We start from the raw sequence: 20,363 nt of genomic DNA, 5'->3' as shown, positions 1-20,363 counted from the left end.
GTAATGTGTTATGTATATTTGTATATTTGTATTTATTATTTATCGGTTATTGTATATTATTCTTATTGGTTTATGGTGTTTTGGGCCAACACAGTGTTTTATGGTTTTATAATAAAATTGTGCTGTGGCCTGCTTTATCCAATCTCGGTCTCCGTGTCGTTATTTGGTGGGTTAAACTGGTATTGGGTTTACAATGCACGATGCACACTACCTACATACAGGATCAAACACATAAAGTCTATGTGTAAATCCTTCTGAGAAGGTTCTATGGAGATTCCGTTAGCTGATGTATTTGTTGGGTACAAAAGAGTCCACCATGTGCCAAGGTGAAACTATGAATGAGAAGACGGCAAGACCAAGCAGAGCCTCCAAAATCAAGAGACGGCGGACAGCCAACAAGAGCTAAAAGTCTGTAACTTCCTAGCGGACCAAATACATCCAAACGCCTCTTGAAAAAGTGCGGGAAATTAGCATATCCTCTCCGTCACCATACAATATACAAAGATATCTTAGAATTCAATGAAATCCAGCAATATGTCCCACAAACACAGAAAATACTCAAGAAGAGGTCCGAACGCGACCAAGAAACAGGATTCACGCTCAGTGATACCTCAGCATCCACAGGCACTCGATGTGGGTTACTCAAGAGGGCAGGATAAACCCTGAGTAAGTGTGAAATGATACCAAATATGTCCGACGCATCGATACAATTAACCCCCAGTAACGTCCTTGTACAAAAGCTTCTGACCTTGAACGACTGGACGAAGGTCCACAGCAGGATGCGGATGGTATAGCCCTGCCGCAAGAGCTTAATGAGACGGGCGGCTCGGAATAGACGCAGAAAACCAAGGTTGATGAAGTTGTCCTACAGAGAGAGAAAAACAAAGCGGAGAGAAGATGAGAGAAATAACAAAAAAATAATATCAGAAGCTCAATTATCTGACATGGAAATAAATAAATAAAATTATTATTAATAAAAGTAACAATATTTATATAAAAATGTATCTGAATATTCTCCTCGTCTCCTAAACACCCCACGTCCTCCCGGAACTTTCCCAAAATTATCCTAACTGGGGGTGGACAAAGATCAGGAACAACGAGGAATGTGCCTTTAATCAACCCCCCCCCCCAAAAAAATGGAAAAAAACAGGTTTATTACGAGTAATAATTTTATTTATTTTTTTCCGTTTCCGCCGGCTTTAGTTTTAACGCTGACTTTATTTTGTCTCCTTGGGCGGACGGGTGCAAACGCAAAGTGAGGAGGACGCAGAAAGTACCTCTTGCCACCTTCTTCCCCGGCTAAAGTTTGAATTATGATTTATTTTACTCATTTGAGAGACAAGAATCAAACCAAATGCACTGTATTCGGAAACAAGCAGCCACGAGTTGTACTGCGTGTGTGGCGCATGCAGAGAGTGGATCCACCGTTCACCCCCTACACCGACTCCTTACTTTGTAGGCTACCGGTGTACCGGGGAGGTGCGCACCACGTTTAGTCGACATGGAACGGATCCCAAGAATACATTCTCTGTTACGTCCGAGCCGGCTTTCCCTAACGCGGGAGACTCTCAAATCCTACGAGCCTTTTTAGCTCCCCCTCTCTCGTAACCAGGGATCCGTTGTATGTAAGTCCAAAACGGCAGGTGCTTCTGGGGTCACGGAATAAACGGGTGAATAATTAACCATTATCATTAGGTACCCGCCGCTTGTTGATGTGACCGGCCCTTTAACCCATTCAACGCAGTGTCCTCTAGTGACGGGATCCGTGTCGGTGACCTCATAGAACGCTAAGCCAAGATGGATGGAGCTTTCAGAGTTCCGGGGTAATACGTTATGTATCATTACTTTAACCCTGACCCGTTAAACGTTTACTTTAAGCTGTAGCGTGGCCATGGCGCCCCTCTGTCGGAGTTAACTCATATATTGGCCCGTGGTCACCTGGCGTATCCAACCCCAGCTATAGTTCGGACCCCAGAAGCTGCCTGCGATTTGGCTGGGACAGTGCAGCATGCAGAAAACGAGGAAAGGCTACAATGCAGCGAGGAGAGATGCGGACGTGCAGCGTAACGGCCACCTGGCACCGGAAAGTGGGACGGGGAGGGATGTATGAATGTAGGGCAGAGAGAACTGGAGGTATAATATATAATAACATATATATATATATATATATATACATATTAAACCGGCACATCGATCAGGATCCAGAAGAAACGGGGATCTGGCTTAGGAGAGTCAAGTGTGTCAAGAGAAGGTTTGAGATAATATAAACAGAGGGGGCAACACTTTAAGTTTGGGGGCAAAACTAAACTGTTCCCAAAGGCGAGCTCCTAAACGGAGTGCCCAATGCTGCCAGCCATAGGGAACCTTCTCTCCGAATGGTGAATTCCCGCAGGAGCCCTTCCCATTGTTCTTATTATTTAATATTGACACTTATCTGGGACTATAAAGTAGTCCATCGCGACAAAAGCCAACGAGGGGCCTGCTCAAAGCATCGGACAATCCAGCCATCTCATGGGGCTTTTGGCGCATTTTTAGAACCAGGTTCACCGGAAATAGTCCTGACCCGGTTGATGAAACCAGTAGAAGCTCTCTTTGGACATTAATGACGTTCTAGAAGCGTGCTTTGCTCATAACAATAAACTTAGTTATGGACACATAGCGTCTTCCTTGTTTTTAAGAATCTAAAAGGATTCTGTGCGTGAAAAGGCCGGACATCAGGAAGGGATGGAGAAAATGACTCGAGGCCGGAAATCGTAAAGGCAGAAGCCATGATATTATTATTATTAGTTATTGTTCTATATAGCACCGTCATATTCCATGGCGCTGTACAACGGGGAAGTCTGAAGTCTATTCTCCTGAGGATTTGGCTCTGAGAATACTATACCGGGTAGAGAGGTAAGGAAGGGTTGGCAGGGGGTGCTTTGCCGGTATGAGTTAGGGGGTCAGCAGATGGGGGCATCTGCTGGTGTAGCAGGGAGGTGTCAGTTTGTTTGGGGGGCAGGGGGGGCCGTAAGCGGATCGTGAAGATTTTTACATGCAGCAGGTAATGTCTATGCATTAGGTCATAAATTACAAACCAACCGTGCTCTGCGATGCAGTTGTAGATGGAGGAGTTTGCAGCAGGAATTGGTGCGGAGGATTGGTGGGGGGTTAGGGGGTGTTTTGGGGTAAGGGGGAGGTGGGGTGTAGTTGGCATGAAGACACAGACCGGTTTCATGGATGGACACATGAGATTCATAGTGCATTTTGATTGGATGAATTATTTTTTTGCCGGGGGCCATAATATCAGAGGGATAGAGAGAGACATGAAAAAGACAAGACAGAAATACACTGATCATTATAAGGGAGAGGGAGTTCTGTGGAGCCGCATCGCCCGCAACACACACTGCAGAGACCCGCATCACCCGCAACACACACTGCAAAGACCCGCATCACCCGCAACACACACTGCAGAGACCCGCATCACCCGCAACACACACTGCAAAGACCCGCATCACCCGCAACACACACTGCAAAGACCCGCATCACCCGCAACACATACTGCAAAGACCCGCATCACCCGCAACACACACTGCAAAGACCCGCATCACCCGCAACACATACTGCAAAGACCCGCATCACCCGCAACACACACTGCAAAGACCCGCATCACCCGCAACACATACTGCAGAGACCCGCATCACCCGCAACACACACTGCAAAGACCCGCATCACCCGCAACACACACTGCAGAGACCCGCATCACCCGCAACACACACTGCAGAGACCCGCATCACCCGCAACACACACTGCAGAGACCCGCATCACCCGCAACACACACTGCAGAGACCCGCATCACCCGCAACACACACTGCAGAGACCCGCATCACCCACAACACACACTGCAGAGACCCGCATCACCCGCAACACACACTGCAGAGACCCGCATCACCCGCAACACACACTGCAAAGACCCGCATCACCCGCAACACACACTGCAGAGACCCGCATCACCCACAACACACACTGCAGAGACCCGCATCACCCGCAACACACACTGCAAAGACCCGCATCACCCGCAACACACACTGCAGAGACCCGCATCACCCGCAACACACACTGCAAAGACCCGCATCACCCGCAACACACACTGCAAAGACCCGCATCACCCGCAACACACACTGCAGAGACCCGCATCACCCGCAACACACACTGCAGAGACCCGCATCACCCGCAACACACACTGCAGAGACCCGCATCACCCGCAACACACACTGCAGAGACCCGCATCACCCGCAACACACACTGCAGAGACCCGCATCACCCACAACACACACTGCAGAGACCCGCATCACCCGCAACACACACTGCAGAGACCCGCATCACCCGCAACACACACTGCAGAGACCCGCATCACCCGCAACACACACTGCAGAGACCCGCATCACCCGCAACACACACTGCAGAGACCCGCATCACCCGCAACACACACTGCAGAGACCCGCATCACCCGCAACACACACTGCAAAGACCCGCAACACACACTGCAGAGACCCGCATCACCCGCAACACACACTGCAGAAACCCGCATCACCCGCAACACACACTGCAGAGACCCGCATCACCCGCAACACACACTGCAGAGACCCGCATCACCCGCAACACACACTGCAGAAACACGCATCACACACCTCAGAAACACGCATCACCTGCAACACACACTGCAGAGACCCGCATCACCCGCAACACACACTGCAGAGACCCGCATCACCCGCAACACACACTGCAGAGACCCGCATCACCCACAACACACACTGCAGAGACCCGCATCACCCGCAACACACACTGCAGAGACCCGCATCACCCGCAACACACACTGCAGAGACCCACATCACCCGCAACACATACTGCAAAGACCCGCATCACCCGCAACACACACTGCAGAAACCCGCATCACCCGCAACACACACTGCAGAGACCCGCATCACCCGCATCACACACCTCAGAAACACGCATCACCTGCAACACACACTGCAGAGACCCGCATCACCCGCAACACATACCTCAGAAACCCGCATCACCGCAACACACACTGCAGAGACCCGCTTTACCCGCAATACACACTGCAGAGACCCGCATCACCCGCAACACACACTGCAGAGACCAGCATCACCCGCAACACACACTGCAGAGACCCGCATCACCCGCAACACACACTGCAGAAACCCGCATCACCCGCAACACATACTGCAGAGACCCGCATCACACGCAACACATACCTCAGAAACCCGCATCACCCGCAACACACACTGCAGAGACCCGCATCACCCGCAACACATACCTCAGAAACCCGCATCACCCGCAACACACACTGCAGAAATCCGCATCACCCGCAACACACACTGCAGAGACCCGCATCACCCGCAACACATACCTCAGAAACCCGCATCACCCGCAACACACACTGCAGAGACCCGCATCACCCGCAACACACACTGCAGAGACCCGCATCACCCGCAACACATACTGCAGAGACCCGCATCACACGCAACACATACCTCAGAAACCCGCATCACCCGCAACACACACTGCAGAGACCCGCATCACCCGCAACACACACTGCAGAGACCCGCATCACCCGCAACACATACTGCAGAGACCCGCATCACCCGCAACACATACTGCAGAGACCCGCATCACCCGCAACACATACGGCAGAGAACTGCACCACGTACAGCATATATCCCTTACATGCTCCTACTGCATTACAGCTTATCTATACAGGAACCCTTAGAGCAATTTACTGCCACTTATAGAAAGAACCAAAAAGCCTATCCGCCTCACCCTCCAACCCATCCAGTGATTGCACCAACGAGAAGATGCATTTTCCAACACGCAAGAACCATGCACACAGCTGGGTGCAGTATACTCTCTGCGCGGGATACCGCATTCTCTTCAACTAACCGCTCTGCAGAAATGTTACCCAAAACAACTCAGCACTTACCCAGAACTCCGTCACCACAATATCTGTGATGCTCCCGAGAACCGTCACAAAGTCAAAGATATTCCAGGCATCCCGGAAATAATTCTAAGAGAGATGATCCACATGTTACACACAAACTACACGCACTGTAAGAGCTGTACACAAAGTACTCAGTGCCCTGAGCCTCTAGGGAAGTACACATGGGCACCGTCAGGCACCCCTATGCTGGTGGAACCTGTAAGGCCTTTTAATTTAGTAGAAAAAGTGACAAAGCTTCTCCAAACTAATACTGAGTGGAAGACAGGTAAGGGATAGAAAGCAGCTTGGGGCAGACTCACCAGGGCCCCGAAAGCCATGATCTTAAGCAGACACTCAAGAGAGAAGAGGGAGGTGAAGACGACATTAAATGTTTTCAGCACTTGATCATATGTATTCGAAGATCCATGAAACTAGAAGAAAGAATCAAGTAAGTCAGCATCCTAACATTGTCTGCTATGGGTCTATCCACAGGCACTAGCTTTTATCTTTTCATATACAATATGTCATCAAATGTAGCCTCACTTATTACGCCACATAACCCCCTCATTCCATAAAATCCTCCCTATAACCCCCCTTCCTCCACAATATCCTCCCTATAAGCCCCTTACTCCATATAGCCCATCCCAACAACTACTCATATAACCCCATATAACCCATCCCAACAACTACTCCTATAACCCCATATAACCCATCCCAAAAACTCCTCCTATAACTCCATATAACCCATCCCAATAACTCCTCCTATAACTCCATATAACCCATCCCAATAACTACTATAACTCCATATAACTCATCCCAATAACTCCTCCTATAACCCATATAACCCATCCCAATAACTACTATAACTCCATATAACTCATCCCAATAACTCCTCCTATAACCCATATAACCCATCCCAATAACTACTATAACTCCATATAACTCATCCCAATAACTCCTCCTATAACTCCATATAACCCATCCCAATAACTCCTCCTATAACTCCATATAACCCATCCCAATAACTCCTCCTATAACTCCATATAACCCATCCCAATAACTACTCCTATAACTCCATATAACTCATCCCAATAACTCCTCCTATAACTCCATATAACCCATCCCAATAACTACTATAACTCCATATAACTCATCCCAATAACTCCTCCTATAACTCCATATAACCCATCCCAATAACTACTATAACTCCATATAACCCATCCCAATAACTCCTCCTATAACTCCATATAACCCATCCCAATAACTACTATAACTCCATATAACCCATCTCAATAACTACTCCTATAACTCCATATAACCCATCCCAATAACTGCTCCTATAACGCCATATAACCCATCCCAATAACTACTCCTATAACTCCATATAACCCATCCCAATAACTCCTCCTATAACTCCATATAACCCATCCCAATAACTCCTCCTATAACTCCATATAACCCATCCCAATAACTACTCCTATAACCCATATAACCCATCCCAATAACTCCTCCTATAACTCCATATAACCCATCCCAATAACTACTCCTATAACTCCATATAACCCATCCCAATAACTACTTCTATAACTCCATATAACCCATCCCAATAACTACTCCTATAACTCCATATAACCCATCCCAATAACTACTATAACTCCATATAACCCATCCCAATAACTCCTCCTATAACTCCATATAACCCATCCCAATAACTCCTCCTATAACTCCATATAACCCATCCCAATAGTTACTCCTATAACTCCATATAACCCATCCCAATAACTTCTCCTATAACCCATCCCAATAACTACTGCTATAACTCCATATAACCCATCCCAATATCTTCTCCTATAGCTCCATATAACCCATCCCAATAACTTCTCCTATAACTCCATATAACCCATCTCAATAACTACTCCTATAACTCCATATAACCCATCCCAATAACTACTCCTATAACTCCATATAACCCATCCCAATAACTCCTCCTATAACTCCATATAACCCATCCCAATAACTTCTCCTATAACCCATCCCAATAACTTCTCCTATAACTCCATATAACCCATCTCAATAACTACTCCTATAACTCCATATAACCCATCCCAATAACTCCTCCTATAACTCCATATAACCCATCCCAATAATTACTCCTATAACTCCATATAACCCATCCCAATAACTCCTCCTATAACTCCATATAACCCATCCCAATAATTACTCCTATAACTCCATATAACCCATCCCAATAACTTCTCCTATAACCCATCCAATAACTTCTCCTATAACTCCATATAACCCATCACAACAACTACTCCTATAACTCCATATAACCCATCCCAATAACTACTAAAACTCCATATAACCCATCCCAATAACTACTCCTATAACTCCATATAACCCATCCCAATAACTTCTTCTATAACTCCATATAACCCATCCCAATAACTCCTCCTATAACTCCATATAACCCATCCCAATAACTCCTCCTATAACTCCATATAACTCATCCCAATAACTCCTCCTATAACTCCATATAACTCATCCCAATAACTCCTCCTATAACCCATCCCAACAACTACTCCTATAACTCCATATAACCCATCCCAATAACTACTCCTATAACTCCATATAACTCATCCCAATAACTCCTCCTATAACTCCATATAACTCATCCCAATAACTCCTCCTATAACCCATCCCAACAACTACTCCTATAACTCCATATAACCTATCCCAATAATTACTCCTATAACCCCATATAACCCATCCCAATAACTCCTCCTATAACTCCATATAACCCATCCCAATAACTCCTCCTATAACTCCATATAACTCATCCCAATAACTCCTCCTATAACTCCATATAACCCATCCCAATAACTACTATAACTCCATATAACCCATCCCAATAACTACTCCTATAACCCATCCCAACAACTACTCCTATAACTCCATATAACCCATCCCAATAACTACTAAAACTCCATATAACCCATCCCAATAACTTATCCTATAACTTCATATAACCCATCCCAATAACTTCTCCTATAACTTCATATAACCCATCCCAATAACTACTCCTATCCCTATAATTCTCCCAACGACCCCATATAACACATATATCTCCACCTGGCAACTCTCGTGTTATTCCCAGACCTATGTAATGGGTGCCCGCCCTGACCTTCATGAGTAGTAGACCTGCCACATCCCCATTTACAGTACAGAGCAGGAGCGGGGGCTCTGGTGGGCCAGTCTTGATATGTGTGCATCTTATAAATTATATCTCTATCTCCTATTTCTTGATAATCCTGTTCTGACCTCGCTCTCACCTTCATCATTAAAACAATCGTGTTGAGGGCAATAAGGGCCATAATGGTGTACTCAAAGGGGGGAGACACCACAAACTGCCACATGCGATATTGAAAACTCTGCTTGTTCGGTGGCATATGGCGAGTGAGGGGCTTGGCACTTATAGCAAAGTCGATGCAGGCTCTCTGTAAAGAAAGAGTTGTAAAGAGAAGAGGAGAAAAAAAATGGAAGATGAGTAAAACACGTGGAAATGAAGATTAGAGTTAAAATGAGGAATATATGTGATCTATAAAAACTATACCGACTTCACAGTGTTACATTGTAACACGCAGATTGCAATGGTTTAGGAACTTTGTTATGTACAACGTGATAGTGTCGGCTATTGAAAGCTATTCGGGGCTTACAGGACCCGCTTTGTTAAGGTACCTCGTTCTTTTCCAAGCTGTACTCCTCCATCATTTTGTCTCCCTGCTCCTGGAAAGTGATGATAATCAAGGCCACGAAAATGTTGACAAAGAAAAAAGGGAAGACCACAAAATAAACCACGTAAAAGATAGACATCTCCATACGGAAACCTGGCCTCGGTCCCTGATCCTCAAAGGTGGCGTCCACCGAGTGTCTGAGTACACTGCAGCAACAGAGAAGAAAAATTAGCAACGTCGGACAAACACACAACGCACTAATATAAACTGAGAAAGCACTGCTTCCGTTAGTCCCATGCTGGTTCCCTTATAGCTAGTCTACAGATCTTAGCAGTCACATCTTGGCACTGGTTAGAAAAGGGCGAGTGCCAAGTGCAAAGACCTGCAACCTAAATCCGATAAACAAGTCTTTATTTTAAAAGTTAGGAAGCAAACTGCTAAGTCTGCTTCAACTCCAGAATTCTCGGAGTCTGGATCTTACTCAGTATCGGAATCCGAGAGACAGGAGAGTATGTGGCAACGGGAAGAAAACCCTAACCCTGAGATAGAATAGGCAAATCTCGCTATACATACAATCCATAAATCATTTATAATTACAGACATTAACATAGATACACGCAAACAGATGTCTTTACTTACTCCGGCCAGCCCTCGCCCGTGGACACCGTGAAGAGGGTGAGAAGAGCCCACAGCACGTTGTCGTAGTGGAAAGCCCATTTTTTCCATTCTCGTTTCTGTGCCTTCACCTCATTTTTTTCATATACTAGATACTCGCCCCTGAGGACACACACACACACATGATGGAGCTTATCTACTAAGTCATGAGATTCACGGTCATTCAGACTCATTAGCAAATCAGTAAACTGAGAACCGTTTGCAAAATATATTGATTACTGTAGTCTGTAAACAACGTAATTTAGTGTATAGAACCAAATATAGGAGGGCCGCAAGCATAGAAAACGGTTATGGGTTGAGAAAGTGGCCGATCTGCTTTAAAATACACCAGAAGAGCACAAAGGTATCTAGCGGGCGGTTACTAGTCTATGAATCTGCTTGGTCGGCCCTCTGAAACAGAGAAACACTAAATGGCTCATAGGAGCCAACTGGGGATGGCAGTGGGGATGTGGAGCGCCACTCACCTGCAATCCCGCTGAAATTCTTTAGATTCATCTGTACAGTAGAAAAACTTGCCCTTGAAGAGCTGGACGGCCACGACGGCAAAGATGAACATGAAGAGCATGTACACGATGAGGATGTTGAGGACGTTCTTCAAAGAGTTTACCACGCAGTCGAAGACAGCCTGAGAGAGAGGGAGACAGAAGGAGAGTGAGGCGGGCAGAGGATGTGAGAGTGCAAGACAGTGAGCTTGAGTGTGTGAAAGAAGAGAAGATAATGGAAAAAGAATTACTGGTGGGAGTAAGAGGGAGGGTAAAGAACTCGGTTGAATGAAGAGGTTGGGGGTAACCCAAAGCAGGTTCTTGTGTATAAGGCTGTAAACATTTAAATTCTAGATTCTCTTTTTCCCTCTTTCACATCATGATTATAGGTTATTAGGTCACCAAAAACCATAAGTCTTACAAAAGACAAAAAGAGAGAAAACACGATAAACGACTGTGACATACTGGCAACCCATATCCAAAATCAATCCTATAACATAAAATCCTGCCATATGTGTAATACCGTGCAAACACTAGGAGTAATATATTCGTAAAAGTCTCCTGTGCAACCAGTTGGCAGCAAACGCATCACTGACCTTCAGCTTGGGCAGACGCTTGATAGTTTTCAGGGGACGGAGGACACGGAGAACTCGCAAGGATTTGATGGTACTGATGTCCTTTCCTTTGCTTCCACCTCTGTTTGGAAAACAAATAATGGTGGAAAGGGAGAAGCAGAAGTAGTCAGGAAGATAGAGAGCCCGAAAAAGGGAAAAAAAGAATGGGGGAGAAAAAAGAGAGAGAGAGAGAGAGAGAGAGAGAAAGGAAGAAGGAAAGAAACAAAAAAGGAGACAGAAAGAAAAAAAGGGACAGAAAGAAATAGGAGAGGCACATAAAGAAAGGAGAGTGAGAGACAGAAAGTAGAGACAGAAAGAAACGAGAGACAAAAAATGAGAGAGAGAGAGAGAGAGAGAGAGAGAGAGAGAGAGAGAGAGAGAACGTGAGAAAGAAAGAAAAGATCAGAGGAAAACAGAGGAGAAGAGAAACATGCATTAAAAAAGAGGTCAGAGAGACCAATAAAAAAAGAAAAACAGGAATTGAAAATAGCTCAGAAATTGATATGAGAGAAGATATTAGATCATATAGTGTGATACACGAGAGAGAGACATGGAGAGAGAGAGAGAGAGATGGAGAGAGAGAGAGAGAGAGAGAGAGAGAGAGAGAGATGGAGAGAGAGAGAGAGAGATGGAGAGAGAGAGAGATGGAGAGAGAGAGAGAGAGATGGAGAGAGATGGAGAGAGATGGAAAGGGAAAGAGAACGAAAGGGAAAAAACAAAGCCTATGAGTTAGCAGGGGGCTGGATATTTTCAATCTCTTGTTGGTAACTTGTAAAAAGCTCCCAGGAGCGATTACAGGCCGCTCCGTCACCACGTGCCGTCCCTCGGGAGCTATGTCTGTACTGCTAAATGAGCAGCAAAAATCCCTAACTCTCTTAATCTCAATTTATCCTCTGCTCAGCAGCTTGCAAACGTTAAAGGAAGGTCCCCTGGGGCGCATGGCATTGCCAGGAGCTGCTGTGTTTATAAACCATGGGAATGTTGACTTGCACCCACAGTATATATATATATATATGGTATGAAAGTACCCCACCAATTGCACAATTGTTCTACCCAAGGGCAAGATGCTCCGGTTCGGGGTGTAAGGGACATTAGGTTTGTGCAGACAGGCACAACACAATTTTTTCCATAAGACCTTCGACACTTTTTAGTGATTAGGTTTGATCTACACATCTGCTAGCAGCTGAATGATGGAATGTATAGATCAAAAGGTGCAACTAAGGAATTCCTAAGGCATATTTTATCTCCAGGATCCATGGTGTGCTGACTGCCTAGACAGAGAAATTCCATGTTAGATAAAGCCCCCCCTTTACGTTCTACCCCGCATAAGGGCAGAGCGCATTCAACTGTTGTCTTCTGTGTCCTGCAATGTCAGAGGCCATTCTAATCACAATGAGACTTGAACGAGGGATGTAGAAGATATGAGAGAGACAGAAAAAGGAGAGGACAGCTGGGCATTACCGCTGATTGCTCCTGAAGGAGGCGGCCGAAACGGGGAGAGAGGGAATGAGTCACAAAGAAACACAGGACACCAAAATACGCCTTAACCTCCAACTACATGATGAAAAGCAAGCCAACCGTCCATCCATCCAGCCGCGCAGCGCAGCAAGCCTTCCCATGCACAGTCCAATCTACCCCCCCAAGAACCGGAATTATCACCCTGACAGTCTGAACGCCGCCAACGCGGCTCTTAGGAGATCAGATAGCAGCTACTGGATCTCAAGCAGTAATTGTGCAGCAGACACGTCCCTTAGGGTGGAAATGCAATTATTATTATTATTTTATTACTCTGTAACGCTCCTACCTTTTAACTTTGGTTAATACGCTAGCCGCTGGGGATTACAAACCCGTTGTTTTGGAGAAACCTCCATGGCACATGATGCCAGGAGACCGAGGTGCCAGCATGCAGCAATTTGTTGACTTGGTTATTAACTATGGATTAATCACTTCTTTCGGAACCTACGTATTATATATATTTATATATACTTAAATATGTCTTTTACTTACTACATTATATACTTGTTTAAACTTTAAAAAAGCCAGGTTGTAAAAGACATATTTGCTCATCACACTTGCACCAAAAGGGTGAAAGAATGATCCTGTTACATACAGAGGGGTTTTTTTCCCCTTAAAATGACGGGGCATGCCTACGAGCTGCACATTGCAATAAGTGACGTTACTGTCAGGACGGAGCGCAGGGTGAGAATGCCTGATCCGGGGGAAAAACCTCTGTAGCAGAGGACGGCAGTCTAACCAGAATGCGTTAACCAGCACGCCCGGTGCCGTGAGAGAGAAGCAGGCCATCGAACGAGAGTGTTTGTCCTTAAACTTTATGTTCTTTTATTTTCCTTTCCTCTTTAATGGGGATACCCACCTAGCCATGGTCGTCTGGCACTCTTTGGCTTCTTCCCCGTACACCGCAGTGATGATGTCGCGCACAACATGGCATGCAACATCATCACCTAAGTGCATATCGTCGGACTTATTGCCAGCAATACACGGATCCGCGCGGTGTCTGGTGTCATTGGAAGTCGGTGGCCCGGCTGGTAGAGGCGATGATGGAGTTCCATGAAGGCTGAAGAGACTGTAGCATTTGCAACGGAGGGAATAAGGAGGCATGGACACCTTTGGAAAACTTCAGGTAAGTCTTCCAACACAATGCTTTACCTAACACTAGCTAGCTAAGCACACAACACTAGGTCCCTTACTAATTACACAACTATACACCCTTTAAAACCTGGCTACAACTCATCAGGTCAGCTTTATCAGCGTGAAGCTGGATTCTGCTCCTTCCAGGGGACTGCCGCTCAGCCGTCCTTCTATTAAAGTGGAAATTGGACCTGATCTGCTGTCTCATTTCATGAGAGCGGGTCCATGAGACATTTCCAGTTTCATAAACGGAATGCAGAGGATCTATCAACAGAAACACTCACCTCTCCCTTTGACACTAAATTAGAATACAGATGGAAGTGATAAATAAGCAGTATGAAAACCGTATGATCAGGCTAAGACGGTAGTATGGCGACTGATTTCGCTGGCTGATTTCACCGGGTATTTACATGGGATTACTGTGATTCAGGGGTTTATTCTCTCTCTGCTCAAGGTTTCCCTCCCGCTCTCGTAAAGAGCATAGTGTTTCCCCCGGCAGGGTTTTAAGCCTGTTATAAGAATGTAATCCCGTGATTTGGACGCCATGACTCCCTGTCTGGTCCATTTGGTTAATGTGAATTAGCTACGACAGAAAACAAAATTGTGAAGGGACAAGAGGAGCAGAATACACTGCAGCTGGCTTTCTCTAATCCATGTTGGCCTGGATTTCGGTTTCTGACACATATTTGCAGCCAGATACCCAATAAATACCCGTCAGATCTGCGGTGAGGAGCCTGGAAATAATCCACACGAATCTGCAAACTGGATTTAGATTTATGGTGCTTTGGCTTAATTAGAAGAAGTACTGTCATTCCATCTCCAGCAGGGGGTGCTCTCCGCATTCCGATTCACAGGGGGGCACACGAAATATTCTACCAATTTATATAAATATAATAGACACAACACCTTTTTATTCCTTTTACTAGCCACAGAATGGAAAAATGGCCGCGTGCATAAGCATGTGCCTCAGACACAGAATATTTTTTATATATATATATATATATATATATATATATGTTTTTTATATAGTGCCATCATATTCTGCAGTGCTGTACAATAATTCCACTTGACCACGTTAATGCGGTCACATGAAATGGTTCGAAGACACTGTGGGCATGTCTAAGCCGAGTTTCAGTCTGATCTTGGCGATTAGACTGACACTAAGTTGGCTTTGACCGTACTGCTTGTTTAAAGACCCTGGGTTTGGCCAGGAGTCCCAACACCTCACCGATTCTGACTTGCTGGTGAGCGTTTCTGTACACACGCCATGGATGTGCGATATCCAGCGCCTGGCGAGGTGTGGGCCTCACGCGATGGAACTTCATGAGATGCACTCATCCCAGAGAGTACCAACCGAGTGCCGTAATTAGAACCGACGCTGCCTTCTCTACCTGAAATCCCACAGCAGGGGGCTGGAAGGCTCGAGGCTTTTTTTGACATGATGGGAGTGACAGTCCTTCCTCCTGTCTGTAGGTCCCAAGTAATTCCAGTAATTATTTTGGTGACACTCAAGATAGAGATAGAGAGCCCGGCTCGGTTCTGGAAACATCTCCCTTACCGTCCCTTTCCAAACATAGACGCATCTCCGCGAGTGGCAACACGCCAGCGTTACCGTGCGATGCTTTTTTGTTTATTCATTTTGATATAAATATTAAGACACAGAAGGTAGCAGGTGCCAGGGAAATCTCGGTGCAATCTGCCAGATAGATCGCTCCTTCAAAGCCTAGAGATTTAACGAATCCATCTAGTGATTTCTCCTGGAGGACAAGAAAAATGTTCCCAGGATTGTTATCTATCAAAAATAACCTTGGGCTAACACTAAATGATTTTTTCATACAGAGTACGGGGCCTTGGCAGTATATCGGGAAGGTATGGACCATCAGGAGCACCAAGATCTCCTCTTCAGCTCCATGACCACTCTGATTTTTATTACCGAAGCACAACCAATGATGTCATATCCCAGTGTCCTTAGTCTTTATGATGAGTTATATGAATGGCATCCCCTATCACATCGCTAGGACAGAGGGCATGGCGTATCCAACAACAGCGTCCCACGGGACCAAAGTTATGTGTGTGTGTGTGTGTGTACGTACGTGTGTGTGTGTGTGTGTGTACGTACGTGTCTATATGCAGGGCTGGCCCAAGGCAAAATGCCGCCTGGGGCGAATTTTAAAATGCCGCCCCCCCTCCCTTATCTACCCTTCCTCTCCCCCCCCCCCCCTTGTACTTACCTTTCAGCAGTCCTGCGGCGAGTCTCCCTGTTCGGTCTCGGTGCCGGCTATGAGGAAATCTTCCGGCACTCAGCATTACAAGCCGGCACCGAGACCGAACAGGGAGACTCGCCGCAGAGGAGAGAGAGAGGGGCGCCGAGCGGGTACTGACGGGTTGGTAAGCGAAAACCACTCGGCACCCCTTTCTCTCTCTTTCGGTTTTTAAAGAAAAAAAAGGGCTTGGGGCGGCAAATTGCCGCCCTTTCAAAAGTGCTGCCTGGAGCGGTTGCCCCACTCGGCTCCATTGTCGGGCCGGCCCTGTCTGTATGTAACAGACAGAAGGTCTTCATAGAGAAATTAAAAAGGGCTTTTATTTTACTAAGACCAGTGACCAGTTCCACCAACTAATCAAGCTTCTAACTACGATAAAAATCACTCAAGGCAAAATAAAAAATCTGCATTACCTTAAAGGATAAGAGCAACTATTTCCGGGTAGATTTAAGTTCAAATATTGGCCCACATGCTTCCATAGAAAACGATCCCCGTACATATAATGTAGTATATACACCATCCAGCAGGCCATGCTTGGAAACTTGGTACCACCATCTATTCTTCGTTTTTGATGACAGATCCACTTCTACATACAATCTAGACCCTCTACCAAGACCTACTCTACACATGCATTTAACACATCCAATGCAGTGAGGTTTCAATGGACCCGTTGTAGGGTGCAAGCACATACTCTCTATCTACCCACATGCGACAAGGCAGCTGGTGTGAAAGGCCGGAGCAGAGGGAATGGAGAAGTACTCACGAGAAGGCGAAGGCCACCAGAGCGCCGCAGACCACGACAAAATCGAGAAAGTTCCACAAGTCTCGGAAGTAGGCTCCCTGATGGAGGATGATGCCGAGATCCACCATCTGAGAAAAGGAAACAAAAGAAGGTGTTGTTCCATACTTAGAATACACAGGCAAAGAATGGAAGAATGGATTCATTGTCTGACTTCAACGCTGTGCGGCTAATTGTAGTCCTGATCATGGTGCACATCCCATTCTGTGAAACCACATGAAAGATGGTAAAACGCTATCAAACCTGGGTTGCCTTGATTTCAAGACATTTGCCAGTACCTGAAGACTTTTTATGCGTTATTTGTTTTACTTGCAGTTGCGCAAATAAGCCACCGGGTGGCGTCTAGCATAAAAAGGACTACTGGCAACATTTACCCCCTGACTGTACCCTTTCTGTGCTCCATTATGGACGTTATATACAGTCTGTTCTGGTGAATGTGTCTTAGACAGCACCGGATAGGACTGAACGTGCTGTCTGCCATATGTGCTCATCGGCCTCTTCTCTGTGTGAGAAATGAAGGATCTAATCTCTCGTGTTGGCCGTGTGGTGAGCATTGACCATACAACCAATGCTGGTATTTTAATTAGTACATTAACCGCCGTACAGTAGTTATTTTTATTTTGCAAGCTGAAGCATCTGAGTTTAATTGTAATCCGATTCTCCTGCTCTACAGAAACACAAGGTACAGACTGTGTGTGGGAGCAAAGGACATTTAAATGTACAGAATCTACGTCTCCCGTTTATTCTGTGCTGACCCCGGGAATCAGGAGAGATGCCCAGCCCGCCACTTATTCTTACCTTGATAACCATCTCAAAAGTGAAGACACCGGTGAAAACATAGTCAAAGTAACGCAAGACCTGGAGGGTGGGAAGAGAGACGCATTGCGATTGAGAGAATGGAAGATGAGAAAAAAAAGGGTGGAGAGGAAGAGAGGCAATGAATGAAAGAAAGAAAAAAAAGACAGTGGGACACAGAGGGGTCAATAAAGAGGGAATGAGAGATAATAAGAGAGTAACCGGGAGGAATCAATGACAAAAAAAAGTGAGAAATTAGAAGTTTAAACCTTCCTGTATATCAGCGTAAGATCACGTATAAAGCATTTCATACATTACATGTATATACATAGAACTGCATGAGTGGAATAATAGGTTTCTATATAGTAATACCGTACATACACAGCTATTTATATAGCGCACACACAGCTCTTTCCCTTCCACTGGGGCCAATGTTCCCATTATTTCAATCAGCGGCCCCTCTACTCCGTCCTCGGCCCTCCCTCCCCGCGGGATCCGTCCAGCAGAGAAAGGAAGTGCACAGTAAGCAGGGAATGCAGGCGGCTGTGATTAACGGCCCGTCAGCTCAGCGCACCTCATCCCGGCCGTCTCCATCCCGCACGCCGCTTAACCCTTCCATACTAGCAGCGAACAGGCGGGGGTACACGGTATATACGTGCGCACGCTGCACACGGATGCACACATATGTGTGGCCTGTTATACAGAGATATTCTGCTGCTGTAAAGAGCTAAAAGTGGAGCAATAAGCAGGAACATTCCATTGGTTGCTACGGTGATTGCTCCACTTTTGCCACTTTTCAGTGTTCTTTGTGTACCACTACCTAACTGGTTATGACATTAAACATAGACCTATAGCTCAGCACGGTGTGTATGTACATCTCTGAATGGGCTTTATATTCAACAACAACTGGGAGGCGCAACTACATTGGGTTAATTTATTGTATAAACATGTAAAAAGTACAATTTGGGAAAAATGATAGATCCCCTTTAAGTCGGGGTCACAGGTGGGGTTCGGCATCGGGTACACGCCATGAGAATGTAGGGAACAGTACTCACGTTGTTCCGAGGGGCATCAGGCTGGACGGGGTCCTCTGCCGCTAAGGCTATACTGCTCATGGCGATGACCAGCAAAATGCACATTTCGAAGTACCGCATGGTGACGATGTAATGACAGAGGCGACGGAGACTGGAACGCGAAAAAAGACAACGTATCAACGTAAATAAAAAAGATATAAGCATACCTGGAAACATCCCGGCTCCAGCTGCCAGGAGTCCACTCTTTTCAGAATACGGGTATGTGGTCCTGCGGCAGACCCGCTAACGTCACATGTGGGTCTAGCCCCCCACAAGCAGGAAAACCGCCATGGTTAGAGGGGAAGTGGGAGGGGGGGTGGGGGTCCCCGAGATTCACTGTGGTGACCTGGAGACCCGGAGAAGTGACGGTCCATGCGGAGTGTCCGGGCGAACCTCGTAGAGTTCTCGGGTATGGATATGGGTTACAGGAAACATAGACTCGTTATAAAGCAAGAAGGGTGATGAGGAAGTAGCTTCAGTAAACCAGAAACGTCACTCACGGGTTTGTGGTGGACAAAACAAACATGGAGCTGTAAGGGGGCATAGGCTTGGGCCCCTTGCCTGCATCATCATCTTCTTCCTCCTCCTCTTTCTTTTCAGTCTCCTTCTCCGGCAGAGGAGACACGGCGACTGTCTTACTAACTGCAAGGAGAGCACAAGTGCATAAGAGAGAGATATCTTAAAAAAGAGACAGCTTTACTTGTCCAGACTGTGTGTGTGTGTGTGTGTGTGTGTGCTCGAAATGGGACAACAGAATGAGACGGAAAACACAATGTGTTACCTTGTCCGATGGCATTCTCCACTGGTGGTGGGAAGGGGGGAGGTATATCCACGGTTGTCTGATCGGCAGTTTTAGTCCCCTTGGCAGTCTCTGTTGGGTTACTGTGTAACTGGCTGGGGTCAGGAGCTGTGGGAGCGGGGCCAGAGTTGGTGGGCAGGGGTGTCCGTCGAGGGGCAGAGTTCCCGGCGGGAATACTGTTATTATTGGCACAGTTGGTGTGATTGCCAAGCTTGGCTGGGCTGTGGTTGATTCCTCCTCCGCTCGCAGGGGGTTCACTGGTCACAAGCTTAGTGTTCCGGATGTTGTCCATGTTCTCTGGGTGCTGGTTTTGGCTCTCTTGTCGGGAACGATCCTGAATGGGCCTTGTGGTGGAGAGGTTGGGACCAGAACCAGGGACTGGAGCAGTTGGTTCCCTTCAAGGATGAAAGGAAAGGCAAAGTTAGACAACAGGGGGCAGGCAATATTTTATTTGAAAGCAAAACCTCATCTAGTAGTGTCCCAATTCATTACCATTAAGAAC

The 20,363-nt window shown here is 46.3% G+C and overlaps 1 protein-coding gene across 1 annotated transcript in view; it reads right to left on the bottom strand.

The window, feature by feature from the left end:
* Positions 1 to 20,363, bottom strand: part of LOC149271696 (voltage-dependent P/Q-type calcium channel subunit alpha-1A-like) — a 99,851-nt gene that overhangs the window by 23,284 nt on the left and 56,204 nt on the right. The window contains exons 20-32 of the mRNA XM_089507195.1: positions 19,844 to 20,256; positions 19,563 to 19,704; positions 19,045 to 19,174; positions 17,993 to 18,052; positions 17,159 to 17,265; positions 11,468 to 11,567; positions 10,854 to 11,014; positions 10,354 to 10,491; positions 9,719 to 9,920; positions 9,313 to 9,477; positions 6,301 to 6,411; positions 5,984 to 6,067; positions 749 to 865 (exon numbers count right to left, since the gene is read on the bottom strand). Of these exons, the coding sequence (XP_089363321.1) occupies positions 749 to 865; positions 5,984 to 6,067; positions 6,301 to 6,411; positions 9,313 to 9,477; positions 9,719 to 9,920; positions 10,354 to 10,491; positions 10,854 to 11,014; positions 11,468 to 11,567; positions 17,159 to 17,265; positions 17,993 to 18,052; positions 19,045 to 19,174; positions 19,563 to 19,704; positions 19,844 to 20,256 (1,930 nt within the window). The remainder of the gene's footprint in view (positions 1 to 748; positions 866 to 5,983; positions 6,068 to 6,300; positions 6,412 to 9,312; positions 9,478 to 9,718; positions 9,921 to 10,353; positions 10,492 to 10,853; positions 11,015 to 11,467; positions 11,568 to 17,158; positions 17,266 to 17,992; positions 18,053 to 19,044; positions 19,175 to 19,562; positions 19,705 to 19,843; positions 20,257 to 20,363) is intronic.

The sequence above is a fragment of the Sceloporus occidentalis genome, unplaced genomic scaffold, assembly GCF_023333645.1.
Source record: "Sceloporus occidentalis isolate IW3139 unplaced genomic scaffold, rSceOcc1.0.p SCAF_472, whole genome shotgun sequence".
In the NCBI taxonomy this organism is placed as follows: domain Eukaryota; kingdom Metazoa; phylum Chordata; class Lepidosauria; order Squamata; family Phrynosomatidae; genus Sceloporus; species Sceloporus occidentalis.
The sequence above is the reverse complement of the archived record's forward strand: the minus strand, read 5'-3'. Positions and strand labels throughout refer to the sequence as shown.